Raw genomic sequence first — 14,263 nt, forward strand, 5'->3', positions numbered from 1 at the left:
GTTAATGCTTGAAAATCGCGTGTTCAACGTTGTCTTCATGTTGGACGAAGAAAACGAAACAATTGCAATTATTTTTTGAAATTTCATTCATGGAGAGAAATCGAATACAAAGCCCAAAACAAGGCAAGGCACAACAAAGACGAAAGCCCAAAAATGGTCCACACCAAAACCAGCAAACAGAAACCACAACTGTCGTCATCAACCCCACATCTGAGCGGATAGGAGAAACAACCAAGGGGATCTGCCAAAGAAACAAACCACCATCACAACACCACAAACAGGAGCCAAATAAACCAAAACAAGAAACTGAATGTTAGGTTAAACAAGAGGATCTCCTAATTAACTGAATGTTACTCATACTATAACATCGTATTTCTGAGTACTTAATTCGAAAAAAAAAAGACCCCTAAATTAATCAACTTACCAATTTTTAAATGCTACACTTTGTGTACTTCAGTTTGCAAAAGGTGCAATTATTATTATTTATTTATACAATAATCGATATTGGAGGAAGGGGAAGTTGAACCTAGGACCTCGGTGTAATAATAAATGCTCTTAACCACTCGAGCTACAATCCCCTTCCACAAAGGTGCAATTTGATCAATGATCTAATGGATTAATTGAGAAAAGTGTACATTATTAAAAATAAATAACAGAAATAAACAAGCCAACAGGGAAACAAAAAATTAACAAATTAATATGCATGAACAGTCAAAGAAATTAAATCATAAAATAAATTCTTTTCTTAGATATATAATATGTAATTCAATTACAGTAACTTTTATCCAACAAGATCTCTTATTAGAATGATGAAATTTAAAGGAACATCAAGAATATATCATCCATCAGTAGACACTTCAAATCGGCAAACAGGACAATAGTGGCTTTGTTTGAGCCATGTCACTATGCACGTTTCATGAAACAAATGTGAGCAAGGCATGCAAGCGATTTCTGATCCTTCATTAAACTCTTCCATGCAAACAGTGCAACTATCACTTTCACTTGCACAAATTTGCCTTCTTTTTCTCTCTCGACGCCCCTCTTCCTCCTCCTCGTCCCCATCACCCACTCTAACCCTCTTTAGAACCTTCTCAATCGCTGAATCGCTCGCCGGGACCATGCCTTCGTTAATACCATTGCTCATTAATATTCTTTCTATTAGTTGCATGCACGGCTCATAACGATGCTTGAGGTGCACTTTTTTCATGTGAACGCACAACCACAATACCTTATGACCCACGTTGCTAACCCTACTGCCAATTATGAGACCCTGTTCTATAATCTGCTCCACAATATGTCCACTAAACGCATCCCTTCTATTGATTCCAACTACCTCCAGCATGCTAGAAAGAATCAAGTGCGCCTCGCAGTAATTCTTTAACATGTCCATGTTGAATCGGCGGTTTGCTGTCTTTGTTTTCGTAAATTCTATGACGGTGGTTTCAGTGTTTAAGGAATGATTGATGTATTTGTATTGGGACTGATGCACAAGCTTAACATGAAACTGAACCGGCTGTACTGATGAACGGCTCTGATTATGAACATGATGAAGGTTGTGTAATTGTGCAGTAATGTCTTGGATGCGAAAGCGAAAGAGTTGTTGGTCGTGATGGATGGCAGGGAAGTCTTCCATGGAAATTAGTCAAGGCTGGAAACTCAATTTCAGAATTGCTTTGGTTATTCTGAAGAAGTAAATATATAGCGTCGATATGGTTCTAACAAATACACACATATATTTATATAGGGATGGTGGGCCTTTAAATGAAACTGGTAAGCACAGGCCAATTACTTGTTACTCTTTTTGTTTTCGAGAAAAATTGTTCGTTACTCTTTTTTTGGGTTTAGATGCCTTTTTGGTTATTGAATTTTACACAAAATTTCAATTTAGTCATTGAAAGATGTTAGTTAAATTAATCATTGTATTATTTAAAGTGTATAATTTATAAACATGTCTTTAGTTTTCCATTAACCGGCTGGGTTAAATACTCTTTTGGTCATTGATTTTTACCTAAAATTCCAATAACTTTAAAATAAAAAAAAAATTTGTCACAAGCTAACTGTAAGCTAAAAATTTATACGACATATAAATTAAGACTAAAAATATGCTTTAATTAATTCATGATAACGACTTTTAACAATCCCCCTCAAACAGTCAAAGTATACGACATAAAAACAATAGCAAAGAGATATATTCCTATTCCAGGTCAAGATAATGTAGTCGAAAGTATTTTATTTTATTTATTTATTACTTTCTTAACACTAGCCTCCCCGCACGCGCTTCCGCGCCTGCAAGAGGCTTTTTTTAAAAAAAATTTAAATTTATTTTAGAATTAAAAAAGATAATGGGTAGTTGTGTTCCCTAAAAATAAGATCCATTATCTGCTTTTTCTTTTTTTAAATATGAAAAAGTGTGAATTTACTGTATTATCCTCATTTAATTAATAATTTGAATTCTTAATGTTTGCATTAACCAAGGGTATTTTCTGGTATTTTGAATGTTTCACCATTCTCTGCCTTTTGCTTTATATATATAGATTAGCGAGATTTAAAAAAAAGAAAATCAAACTTATGACCTGAATATATAGGGATACATACAACCATCTCACTCGATACTTTTTAATAACGATAAGATAATTTTAAGGTCTCTGGATCAAGATATTTTATAAAAGCTATTGAGTTAGTAGAGAAGATTCTAGAACCGAAAAGAGAAGATTCTAGAATTTTTGAATAAGGCAAAGTGTTCGTGTTGTGTGATGATGCAACATTTGGGTGCCATGGATGGAATTACCGGAGCGACTCCTCTTTTTCTTTTGGGTGGAGCATTTTGTTAAAATCCCAAATAGATAATGAAAAAGCAACAAATAAGCAAGACGGCCCAAAGGGCAATGGCAAAGTAAAATTAGAAGCATCTCCAGAGAGTAGAGAGACTCAAAGACCAAACTGACCTGATATGCGATTCAGAGACAGAAAATAGATACAAACCCTAGCCCTAGAGGGAGTAGTAAGGTATGTTGTTTTGGGTAAAATTCGCATGTGTATTCTATTTGTTTGCTGGATTTGATATGATGGTAGTTCTAATTCCAATTTGATCTTCATCCTTTCTGTTCCAGTGAAGCTTGTTGTTTGGAGATTCTCTGCTACATCACTCAAATCTTCTCGAAGGTAAACCAACTGTAAGTTATGCAATTCAATTTCAGTTGAACAGACCACTGGCTTGCTATTGATGTTGACTAGCCCGGAGGAAATTAAATTAAGCAATCTGTGCTAATTACTTTTGTTTTTTCTTTTGGAGCCTGTATGCTTGCTAAGAGTTTAAATGTTATTAGGGATTCATTGTGGGTCTTAATTCATTAGTTTTGGCGAATTTCGTATGCAATTTTTCACTGGTATAAATCTGTTCACCCTTTGACATACTGATGGCTAGATTGGTTGTAATTTAACATTTGGTGAATTATATCCCTTTGTTTTTCAGTCAGATAATTATTGCAATGGGAAAGATGAAGACAGAGGAGGATGGTGCAACCGCCAAGGTTAAGTCAACCGGCAAAGATGCTACTAAAGATGGGAAGAAGGAGAAACTATCAGTCTCTGCCTTGTTGACCAGCATGGACCAGAAGCCCGAAAAGCCCAAGAAAGGATCTTCCAAACCGTCCATCATACACTGATGGTATTGATCAACAAGAACAGAAAGTATCTAATCAACAAAAGAGGCCAGAATTTAAGCCACTTAGATGTATCTATAACAGACAGAGTTAAAAAAGCGTGCTCAGAAGGACCTTCTTGCTGCTCATGCTGTTGAGCAGGCTGAGAAGGTGGCCCTTAAAGACGAGCGTGATTTCCTTAACACGGTTTGCAATGAGATTATTCATCTGCATGATCTGAAACTCCACACCTACCGTGGAAAATTTGATGATTTTGAAACTGGGAGTGGAACTCCACATCTGCAAGGAGGTGAACAAAAGGTTTGAAATTTATGACAAGCAGATGAAAGGTGCCAGAAGGGGTGGAAATCGGTTCAACAGGAGAAGGTCAAGGATCGAGCAAAGTCTATTGCAGCTAAGGAAGCATCAAAGAACAAGGCTAAGGGAAAGGTTGATGAAGATGAGACACCAGCTGAGGCTCCTAAGAAGTGGAGAGATTACAGTGTGGAGTTCCACTTTCCTGAACCTACAGAACTCACTCCCCCATTTTTGCAACTTGTTGAAGTAAGCTTCAGTTATCCACAACGGGAGGATTTCAAGCTGTCAGGTGTTGATGTTTGTATTGATATGGGGACTCGTGTTGCCAATTGTTGGACCTAACGAGCGGTAAAGTCTACTCTGCTGAACCTTCTTGCAGGTGATTTGGTTCCTTCGGAGGGTGAAGTACAGAGGAGTCAGAAGTTGAGGATCGGCAGGTATTCACAGCACTTTGTGGACCTCCTGACAATGGATGAGACCCCAGTTCAGTACCTTCTCCATCTTCATCCGGACCAAGGAGGACTTTGCAAGCAAGGCGTCCGCGCAAAGCTTGGAAAATATACTCCCTAGCCATAACCGTCTCACTCCCATTGCAAAATTATCAGGAGGGCAGAAAGGCCGTGTTGTCTTCACATCAATACTCATGTCAAGGCCCCACATTTTGAGCCAAATATCCAAAGATTCAATATCGTAATTACATATATGATACGGAAGGTCCAAATATATCCATTTTATTCAATACAACTAAAGACAATATATAATAAATAAATTATGTGATGTTCTCACGCAATGACAGGATTTGAAGAACATTAATCAAGAAAATGCATAATTAGTTATGGAAGCAACGGTATCTGATAAGAACGAAATTGGTATGTCATGGTATCTTGTATCTGTGCACCGCAACATATTATGTAGTCTTGTCCCTAGTTTCTTGGCTTCTGACGATATTCTTCTCAAAGATTATGAAAAATAAAGAATAAAAATTATTATCTATGATTAAAATAGAAAATGCATGTAATGAATATTATGCAAGTGCTACTGGAAAAATATTAATGTGTAAGTACTACTTTGAAAAATGATACAATCCTTATAAATAAGCCATAAAATTCAGTAATTTTCAAATAAATCCTATTTTTCATTTTTCATTAAATAATTCATGAGAATTTAGTTTTAAGCATTTATTATGATTAGAGATTATTTTGTATTACTTATAGTCCATGATCGAGGGGCGTATCATAGGAATGAGCCCAAAAGCAAAGTTCTGATCATCTCCTAATTCCTAAGCATATTTGTAGTGAGTTACATTTGTGTTATTAGTGTACGTAGTATAATGTTTAAGAACATAAAGCTTAGGAATTACGAGTTTATGGCTTATCTGTGCCATTTAGAGACAAAATTATGGTATAAAAATTATTCTCAAATACTTAAACAGTAGTAAATCCTGAATAGAAGTTCTATATTTATTTATTTATTTTTTTTAAAGGTTTGTAAATGTGAAATTCGTCAAAAAAATATATGCGGAGATGGACCTTTTGCTGTAATTGACTAATGACATAAGAAAGAAAAAGCAAAGAAAAATAAATAGCAACGCCAATTCATGAAAATATATATGAACTGCTTGGTTGAATTGAAAACATACCTTCTTTTCTCTCCATGTGGACGTTTCATACACATGTTGGCTCTTTATACACAGCCTCAGGAGCAAACACTTTTAATTCTGGACAATTTCGAACTTCGACTTTCTCCAAGGCTGACGACCACTTCAAAGTATAAGCTTGAGAGCAGAAAGATTTAAGTTTGGGTAAATCCACAAGTTGGATAGAATTCACGTGCGGAAATGTCAATTCATCCTCAATACTTTCCCCTCCTCCTTCTGCCTCTCCAACTATTTTCTCCATCGCACTACAATGAGAAACTGCTATTGTCTCAAGGCAGGTAAGAAGTTTGGCTATGTGCGGTGAAAACAAGTATCTCAAATTGTGACAGTACTGTACTTGTAGTAATCTAAGGTTTCCAAAGCCTGAGCTAACTTGTAAACCCTTTTCCCATATGTGGCTCAACATTGGTAACGACCCCAATATCAATTCCCTCAGCTTATCAAATGCTTGAATAGATGGGGTTTCCTGAACCAAAAATATCACTTCCAATAAATTGCACTCTCTTACAGTGAGATCTTCTAGATTATTGTCCCTAGCAATTGAGGTCTGAAGATTTGCTGGCGTAACCTGGCAAAAGGGTAGAAAAGTAATTGTATATTAATTTGTTAGTGTTTCAATCATAAACATATGGGATATTATCACATTCTAGAAATCAAGAAAGTTGTTTTAAAAAGAAAAATGAATTGTTTATTGTTGAATTAAGCAAGTTACCAGTATTCATTAACTAAGCAGTTTAATATTGTTTAACTATAAGCAGTTTAATTATTATATATTATCACATTCTAGATATTAATAAGATTATTTGCGAAAATAATGGTGATCCAAATGAAAATGAACAAGTGTTTACAATTGTCATGGGCCATGCCCATTTAACTTTTCTTTTTTATTTTATTTATCTTTTATCTTCAATGACATTTGTACTTAAGACCAATTTTACAAAATAGACACTAAATATCGTTTTAGAATAATGACGTACCTCTTTATTTACAAGGCGGGGCAATATTTGAGTAAAGTTGTGAGTAAATGGACGGCTTTGTAAGCAGGTTAGTGGTGCACATTCAAATCCAGATCCAAATCCAGTTGATGATGCACATTCAGATCCTGATTCTTCTCTACCTCTTACATAATCATCACTCACATTCTCTGCAACTGCTGCAGGCAGCTTTTTGCTTACTGGTGCAAAACCCAATGTCTTTAATTTGGGACAATTTATCAACTGCATAGTTCTCGTGGAGGAGGACCATGCAAAAGAATAGGCATCAGGGGAAAATCTCTCAAGTCTTGGCAAATAGACAAGGTCGAAGCTATTGAGCAGTTTGGGAAACAAAGTCATCGCGCCACTGCCACCTGTCTCTTTCCCTTCTTCATGGATATTGTCCTCTATGGAAGCAGCTTCCAGTACTATAGTTTCCATATTCTCACAATGGAATATATTGACTTGTTGGAGATTCACAAGGAGCTTGTAAATTTCATAGGGGCATAGATATTTCAGACTGTAACAACCTCCAATTGTTAAAGATCTTACATTTTGAAAACCTTGGAATCCAAGTTGAACGTTCTTCCACAAATGCTCAAGCTCATCTAAAAACTCCACTTCCAATTTTTGTAATTGAGAAAATGCAGAGACATGCCTTTCTAAATCAAATACCACATTGACTACTGGTTCTGACAATTTCCTGCTTCTCAAATAATCCACTTGTAGTCGCTCTAGATTTGGCAACCATGAAATACAATTTGAAGGAAATAGTGCATTACAACTTACTCCCGCTTGTGCTACTTTTGTTAGATGAGGTCGACCCAGCAACTTGATTGTCATTCCTCCTAGTCTCTTTCATCTTGTTCACACTTTCATCATTGGACTTTATAATCTGTACATTAATTAATTCTACATAAATAATAAAGAGAAAGAAATATATAAGTAATGAACTTCCACCATTTGTCTTATTTCCAAACTGCCTTAATTATATTCCCACATCCTCTGTCATAAATTTTGAGATATCCTTTTCCTACCTACTATTTCCCTCAATTACTATTTACCAATAAACATTTTTCCCACTACTCAAGATTACCAATAAACATTTGTCTTATTTCCAAATTGCCTTAAAATTACAATATTTTAATTGAGTGGTCAAATGATATCTGATTCAAAATAGTTGCAAAAATTTGAAACGCATCTAAAATCTCTAACAGGCCAAAAATGATTAAGTTCAACCCAAATCAACTTCGAGAACTAGAATGACAATACCAAGCACAACAAAAGCAGCATATTCCAAAGAGTAACAAGTATATACCGTTCAAGCATCAAAAGTGTATACAGACATACCTCATAGGCGGAGTCCCGTTGGATTCCCATGTAGAAACCACAGAGTTTTAGTAGATTAGAAAGCTCCAAAATAGTTAATCTTGGGAAAGTTATCATATGAGATGCATCATCATCTTCCATTCTCTCCTTTGATATGATCTCTTCCACTTTAGCACAATTTTCAACCTTTAAGCTTTGGAGTTGTACCAAGTTTTGTGCTATGGATAGTGAAAAGACATATATTTAACTCATCACAACTGTCAATTGTAATGGATCTTAGGTTCATAAAGGAGTGCTTGTCTGGCAGTTCGCCACAGCACACAACTTTTAGTTTGTCAACATACTCGAAGGTAGCTGACTTTAAGATGGGGAAGGCAGGTTGACCACGACGAGTCCAATCTGTTCCATTCATAAGATACTCTATGTTGTTGTCATACATGATTGATAACACTTTCAAGTGTTGAAAGCCCCCTTGATCGTCGAACTCCTCGATGACATACTTTAAATTGTATGTGTGTTGTAGGCTTAAGTCTTCAGATTGCTTCAAGAAGTATCTAACTGCTCCAATCTCTAAATATTCCTTTACATCACCACGAAGCATCAAACTATTTTCGAACAGATAACCACGTATTCGATTCTTGAAACTATTATTTTTGTATGACCAACTAATATTGATAGATACATGAAATCTTATAGGCTGGCTTTTTAAAAGAAACTTAGCATTCCGCAACATCTGAACATTGGGGATTTTTATGGCTAAGACATTTAAATGATCAGACAGAGACATCACCTCATCAAAGCTTGCCATGCTCTTTTCATTGCTTCCTGTTGTTGGCCCCCAATTGAGAAAGCTATCTGCCATGTACAACTCTTCTAATCTCCTCAAGTTGGATAAGACACCATGAGGAATTTCTCCAAGTCCTTCACAATCCGTTGCATCCAGCATCCTTAACCGATGAAGAAGTCCTATTTCTATAGGCAACTTATTGATTTGAGAGCGAGCAAAGCTGAGGATCTCCAAATTCTCCAATTCTCTAATAACATAGGATATGTCTCCCAATTTGCAATCCTCTAGACACAAGGTATGAAGGTACTTGGGTTCTCCAAGAGGTAAAGATCTTTTCGAGGCCAAGTAACTTGACATCTTCACCTCTAAGAAAGCTAAAACCTTAAGTTCTTTTATCCTTTTAAAATGGTTGGAATATTTTGAACAGTAGGAATGTTTCAGTTGTAGAAGCTCAAGTTTTGGGCACTCCAAACCACCAGTAATATTTTCATCCAATTTAACATCAATTAATGAAATTGCCCTGCAATGTTCTTGGTTTGTAACTTTTTGTCTCCTGGCCATCCTCCACCTCCATCTTCAGCATCAAATGATCTTACCATAAATCTTTGAGGATCTTTTGAGGCAATTGATATAGCCACATCACAAACTATGTCATGCATTTTAATACACTCTTCCTTGAGACTATCCAGCAACAAATACCTTCTTTTTAGTTGTCCAATGAAAGAATGCACTTTGTTTCTTACATCTTCGACTGTGTTGGTATTTCTAAAAGTTGCTCGACCCAACCCATACTTCACCAAATACTCAATCGGAACATCATAATCTTCTGGAAATAAGCAACAAAGTAAAATGCATGACTTGACTTCGTCGCTATCCAATTTATCATAACTCAATTTTATGCAAGAATAAACCTCAGGTTCCATTCCAGGGATGTTTTCAGGGAGGGAATTTTTCAGTTCTTGCAAGGCGGTATTCCATTCATGCTTGCCATTACTTGGTAGAAGAGCTTTCCCAACAGTTATGATAGCAATGGGTAAACCTTTGCATTCATCAACAATCAATTTTGCAACATGAGACAAATCAGGATTATTGTCTAAGGATTCACCTACAGTCGCCCTGAAAAGCTCCCATGCTTCTTCTTTATTTACGGTTTGGACTTTAAAAATGTCATCTTTACACCCCATTACAAACTTCTTCATTTCAAGATGTCAACAAAATTTTGCACCCTTCATGAACTTGATTAGTTGTAGGTCCAACACCAAAAGGGATTCCTACATCCTGTAATTTAAGCTCTGACCATACATCATCCAATATAATCAGGATTCTTTTACTCTGCTTGATTCTCTCATGTAGCCTTAGTGCTCTTATAGATTCACTTTCCTCGACCAATTTCATATCTAGTGACTCTGCAATTTCAGTTTGAATTTTCCCAATGTTTACAGTTGCGGATACAGTTGACATCACAACATCATCAAACAGCTTATTTGTTCCTTGTAATCTCTTGATGATTTCTTTGATTTCTCTCACCATTGTGGTTTTACCCACACCTCCCATCCCGCAAATCCCAATTATTCTTGTCTTTTCATTCCTCAAAGCACTAAGCACATCATTCATGACATCTTTTCTGGATTCAAAACCCTTAAAACCTTCACTAGAGATTATTGACCCTAGCTGTTGCAGAGGTGCAGGATTGGCAACATTATTACTTAATCCTTCGTCTAGTTTGAGTTCAAGTACACGCTGAGCAATCTTCTTGGCTTTCCTACTTAGAGAATACCGCGATTTCAAACTTGGGCACAATCCATACAAACACCGCCTTTGCCTGTTGACTTTGTTTTCAAGTTCTTCTGCTTCATGAAATATTTTGCTTACATCCTCCAACCAGCTCTGAACTTGATCTTTGATGGTTGCACCATTCCTTTTTGCAGCATCCACAGATCTTTCCACATCATTTTTCTTGTCATCAAGCTTTTTAAGCGCGTACTTTAGACTTTCTATGTTACAATCATAGTAAGCTAGATAGCTGAGTTGTCTCCCAATTAGTGCCACTGGTTCTTCTACAAGTTTAGATGCAATTGAAGTACCGATCTCTTCCATTTTTTGTTGCCTTCTTATATAAAGCCACTAGAGACAGAAAATTCTCAAACCAAATGAAACTGTTGCAAGTGATTCCACACCTAGGTGCACACTTAAAATTTTAGGTCCAATTCCAGCTCATTATTTATAAATACTAGTCATTGACTTTATTGTTATCATTTTAACTCAATTTTAAAATGTGCAACCATTATGGCTCTAAATCCAATCTACACGGTTCAAGTTGGCCTCATGTTCAACTAGTTATTTGCTTGTTCAAGTTCGGAATTGGTAAAAGGAACGAGTTTAGTTGGAATAAAAGATAAGGCTTGTTAAGGTGACCCGAGATTGAGCTTTGGTGTACCCAGCTCACAAAGGTCGTTAGAAACTCATCTTTTTATGAGATATTGTTTCGTTAAAGTTTGGTCTTAAACGTTAGGCTTTACAATCTTACAATTAATTGGAAAGATGTCATGTGGTTTAAAATGTTCGAATTCATTGATTTTCCTTCCTCATACCCGTGAGTTGTGGTCTAATGGTTCGGAAACCGCCTATTTGGGGTTCGAAACTCACTGAGATACCTATCTAGCAATTATTTCTAGAGTTTACTTGCGGTCAAAGATTGTAGGGTTCGGCGGTGGGCCCCGTTTGGGAGCTGAGTCAGTAAAACTGAAAGTGGAGTTCTGGGTTGTCAAAAAAAAAATACAAAAAAAAAATTCCTTCCTCATAGTGATGACCAATCTTCTAGGAATATATATTTCTCTTAGGGTATGTCCTACTATCATTCTCATTTGGATTTGGTTGGTTTTGGCCATCTCTTGCCATGGGCTATATCCCAAATATAGCCCTAAAATAATTCAAAATCCATCTCCAGTCATGGGCTAAACAAAATTTTGGCCAAATTTGGAGGGCCACATTTGGCCCCTCCAACCGGCCCATATTTAGCCTACCTTTGGCCTAACCCAAATTTTTTGTGGGTCCCAGCATGTGCTTTTGAAGAAGATAAATTATTAAGTGTGAGCAAGAGCAGGAATCATCTTGTGCAAATGCATATCCAACAACCAACAATAAAAGCGCTGACATCATCAATATAGTTTTAAAAGACTTTTTAAATGTTTTCAATTCGTGTTGTTTAAGAAAAATTTACAAAACATTATTGGTCATGACCATTGGAGGTCAGACCATTTAAACCCAACCATTTATTATTATTTTTAAATATGGGCACCTTTTTAAATGTTTTCAATTCATAAAAAAAATTATAAAAAATTACTAGTCATGACTATTGGAGGTCAGACCATTGAAACCCATCTTTTTTAAAAATAATAATAATAATAAATGTTGTCACATTTTAAAATGTTTTCAAGTGTTGTTTAAAAAAAATTATAAAAAATTATTAGTCATGGAATATTATCTGTAAATAGTAGTTTAATTAGATTAAATAATACATAGTTGTGGAATGTATGAGTGTTGTACCATAGTTTTTCTCAAAATAATAAAATATGAAGGACCCTAAAATATAGTCCTGTATGGCTGGAGATGGAAAAATTTAGCCCTGCACTATTCTTTAAAAAATTAATATTTTAGAGGGCTAAATATTTAGTCCTATGACTAGAGATGGCCTTATTATTTTTCAATTTTCATTAAGTTGGGCTAAAACTTGAGCTTAAGCTCACTTTAAAAATGAGTTCAGTCGTGTGAATCATAAGCGCTCAATCAATAGATGCTAAGTCAAGCCGAGCTCAAAGGGCCACCAATGATATTGTTCTCCATATATTGTGTTGGAAACCCCATATAAAATCTAATCATTTCATATATATATATAGGATTGGAGACACATTTTGACACACTTTCTCAACCATTAGATGGTGAGTCATCCAAAAGTTAGAAATAAATTTGGCAATATTATTTTTATTTAAAAATAATATTAACTTATTGCTTTTTGGAAATATAATTCGACACTCAAATCAAAAAGAAAAAGAAAGGGAAACATAACGCCACACAATGTACGATATAATCAAAAGATGTTGGATGGTCCTAGTTAGGGGTGGGCTCGACTTGAGTTGGTTAGGTTTTGAGCTCAACTCGAACACTGAACCGTAGGCCTCGGTTTGGCTATTTTGGATACCGAAACCAAACCATAATTGATGAAAATAGACCACTTCGGTTAATCGGACTTGGCGGGTTGGTTTGGTTCGGTTTGAGTTTTTTGGCTTTCTTTTGGTTTGGTTTGGTTTGAGTTTTTTGGCTTTCTTAGAGAGAGAGAGAGAGAGAGAGAGAGAGAGAGAGAGAGAGAGAGAGAGAGAGAGAGAGAGAAGAAATAAAAGTAATGGAGAGAGGGAGAGATGAAAAGGAGAAGAAGAAGAAAAAGAGGGAGAGACAGAGAAGAAGAAGAAGAAGAATGGAAACTATGTATTATATATATATATATATTTCTTATAATATGTTTTTTAATATCATTGGTTTGGTTTGGTTAAACCGTGATTTTGAATATTGCAAACCATACACTGAATCATATATTTCGGTTTGGTTTGGGTTCAAACCGATGACTAAAAAAATATTGAAAAAAAAAACCAAACCAACCCAAACCATCGGTTTAGTTTGGGCGGTTTGACCGGGTTACCGGTTTGAATGCCTAGCCCTTGTCCTGGTGATAAAAAGCCTCTATTTTGGATTCGACAGATAATCAACTTTCCTATTACCAAATTATAAAGCACCCACCCTTTAACCATATTTTATTATTTTTTAGGATTAACTACACTTTAGTCCCTAGAGGTTTAGGGTTAGTATCGAAATGGGCCTCGAGATTTCAATTTCATCAAATTCATACTTAACGTATCTAAATATGACCAATTCACCCCGTCCGTTAGATGACCGTCTAGTCAAACGTTAAATGTTGATGTGTCAACTGTGGGACCCGCCATAGACCCTGACAACCCATTCCAACTAGTCCACGTGAAGAGCATTTCTGGAAAGAAAATAAAAATTTTAAACAAAACAATAAAATAAAATAAAAATTTCCCCAGCTCTAGCAACCCTCTCTCTCCATCTCCCCCAATCAATCCCAGGCCCTCTCCAACCCAAAACACAATCAAACATCCAAAACAAGATCAACCTCACAATCAGAACCAAATAACTCACTAGCCCTATAAGTTGTTGCTCCAAATCCATAATTACCCGAACCTAAAAAACCTAATTTGTCCAATCCAATCAAACTGAGCCACAAAAGAGAGAAATAGAGGGAGGAGGATGGGAATGACGAAGAGAGGGGGAGAGGGAGGAAGAGAAATAGAGAAATAGAGAGTGGGTCAGGTATGACCCAGCGCCTTCACCACCCCCACCCCCTATCACTCCAACCCTAGCCACTTTCCTCCTCCGCATCAGCGTCGGCGACATTGACACTATCTACCTCTGCACCTTCATAGGCATGGGTTCCAGTCCTACCCATCGGGATCACAAGGAAAACCTTAAAAAAAACCCAACCTCT

The 14,263-nt window shown here is 36.2% G+C and overlaps 3 protein-coding genes and 1 pseudogene across 3 annotated transcripts; 1 reads left to right on the plus strand and 3 right to left on the minus strand.

The window, feature by feature from the left end:
- The first annotated feature begins 3,488 nt into the window (after positions 1-3,488).
- LOC117617380 lies at positions 3,489-4,653 on the plus strand (annotated as a pseudogene).
- A 970-nt stretch (positions 4,654-5,623) lies between these two features.
- LOC117617381 lies at positions 5,624-9,063 on the minus strand. Its single transcript, XM_034346722.1, has 5 exons — positions 8,235-9,063; positions 7,941-8,137; positions 7,380-7,485; positions 6,594-7,324; positions 5,624-6,184 (listed from the first exon to the last, which is right to left on the minus strand). Exons 1-5 carry the CDS (start codon positions 9,061-9,063, stop codon positions 5,624-5,626), a joined length of 2,424 nt encoding a protein of 807 aa, XP_034202613.1.
- Positions 9,064-9,212: 149 nt separating this feature from the next.
- On the minus strand, positions 9,213-9,890 carry LOC117617382 (probable disease resistance protein At1g15890). The gene has a single exon (XM_034346723.1). The coding sequence runs from the start codon at positions 9,888-9,890 to the stop codon at positions 9,213-9,215; it is 678 nt and encodes a 225-aa protein (XP_034202614.1).
- A 16-nt stretch (positions 9,891-9,906) lies between these two features.
- Positions 9,907-10,803, minus strand: LOC117617383 (disease resistance protein RFL1-like). The gene has a single exon (XM_034346724.1). The coding sequence runs from the start codon at positions 10,801-10,803 to the stop codon at positions 9,907-9,909; it is 897 nt and encodes a 298-aa protein (XP_034202615.1).
- Positions 10,804-14,263: the final 3,460 nt, after the last annotated feature.

The sequence above is a fragment of the Prunus dulcis genome, chromosome 2 (genome assembly GCF_902201215.1).
Source record: "Prunus dulcis chromosome 2, ALMONDv2, whole genome shotgun sequence".
NCBI classification, from domain to species: domain Eukaryota; kingdom Viridiplantae; phylum Streptophyta; class Magnoliopsida; order Rosales; family Rosaceae; genus Prunus; species Prunus dulcis.

Coding starts and splice junctions, on each gene's coding strand:
- LOC117617382 (XM_034346723.1), bottom strand. CDS start 9,890: ATGGGGTGTAAAGATGACATTTTTAAAGTCCAAACCGTAAATAAAGAA.
- LOC117617381 (XM_034346722.1), bottom strand. CDS start 9,063: ATGTCAAGTTACTTGGCCTCGAAAAGATCTTTACCTCTTGGAGAACCC. Junction 8,138..8,234: donor CAAACTAAAAGTTGTGTGCT/GTGGCGAACTGC, acceptor CACTATCCATAG/CACAAAACTTGGTACAACTC. Junction 7,486..7,940: donor AACGGGACTCCGCCTATGAG/GTATGTCTGTAT, acceptor ATTAATGTACAG/ATTATAAAGTCCAATGATGA.
- LOC117617383 (XM_034346724.1), bottom strand. CDS start 10,803: ATGGAAGAGATCGGTACTTCAATTGCATCTAAACTTGTAGAAGAACCA.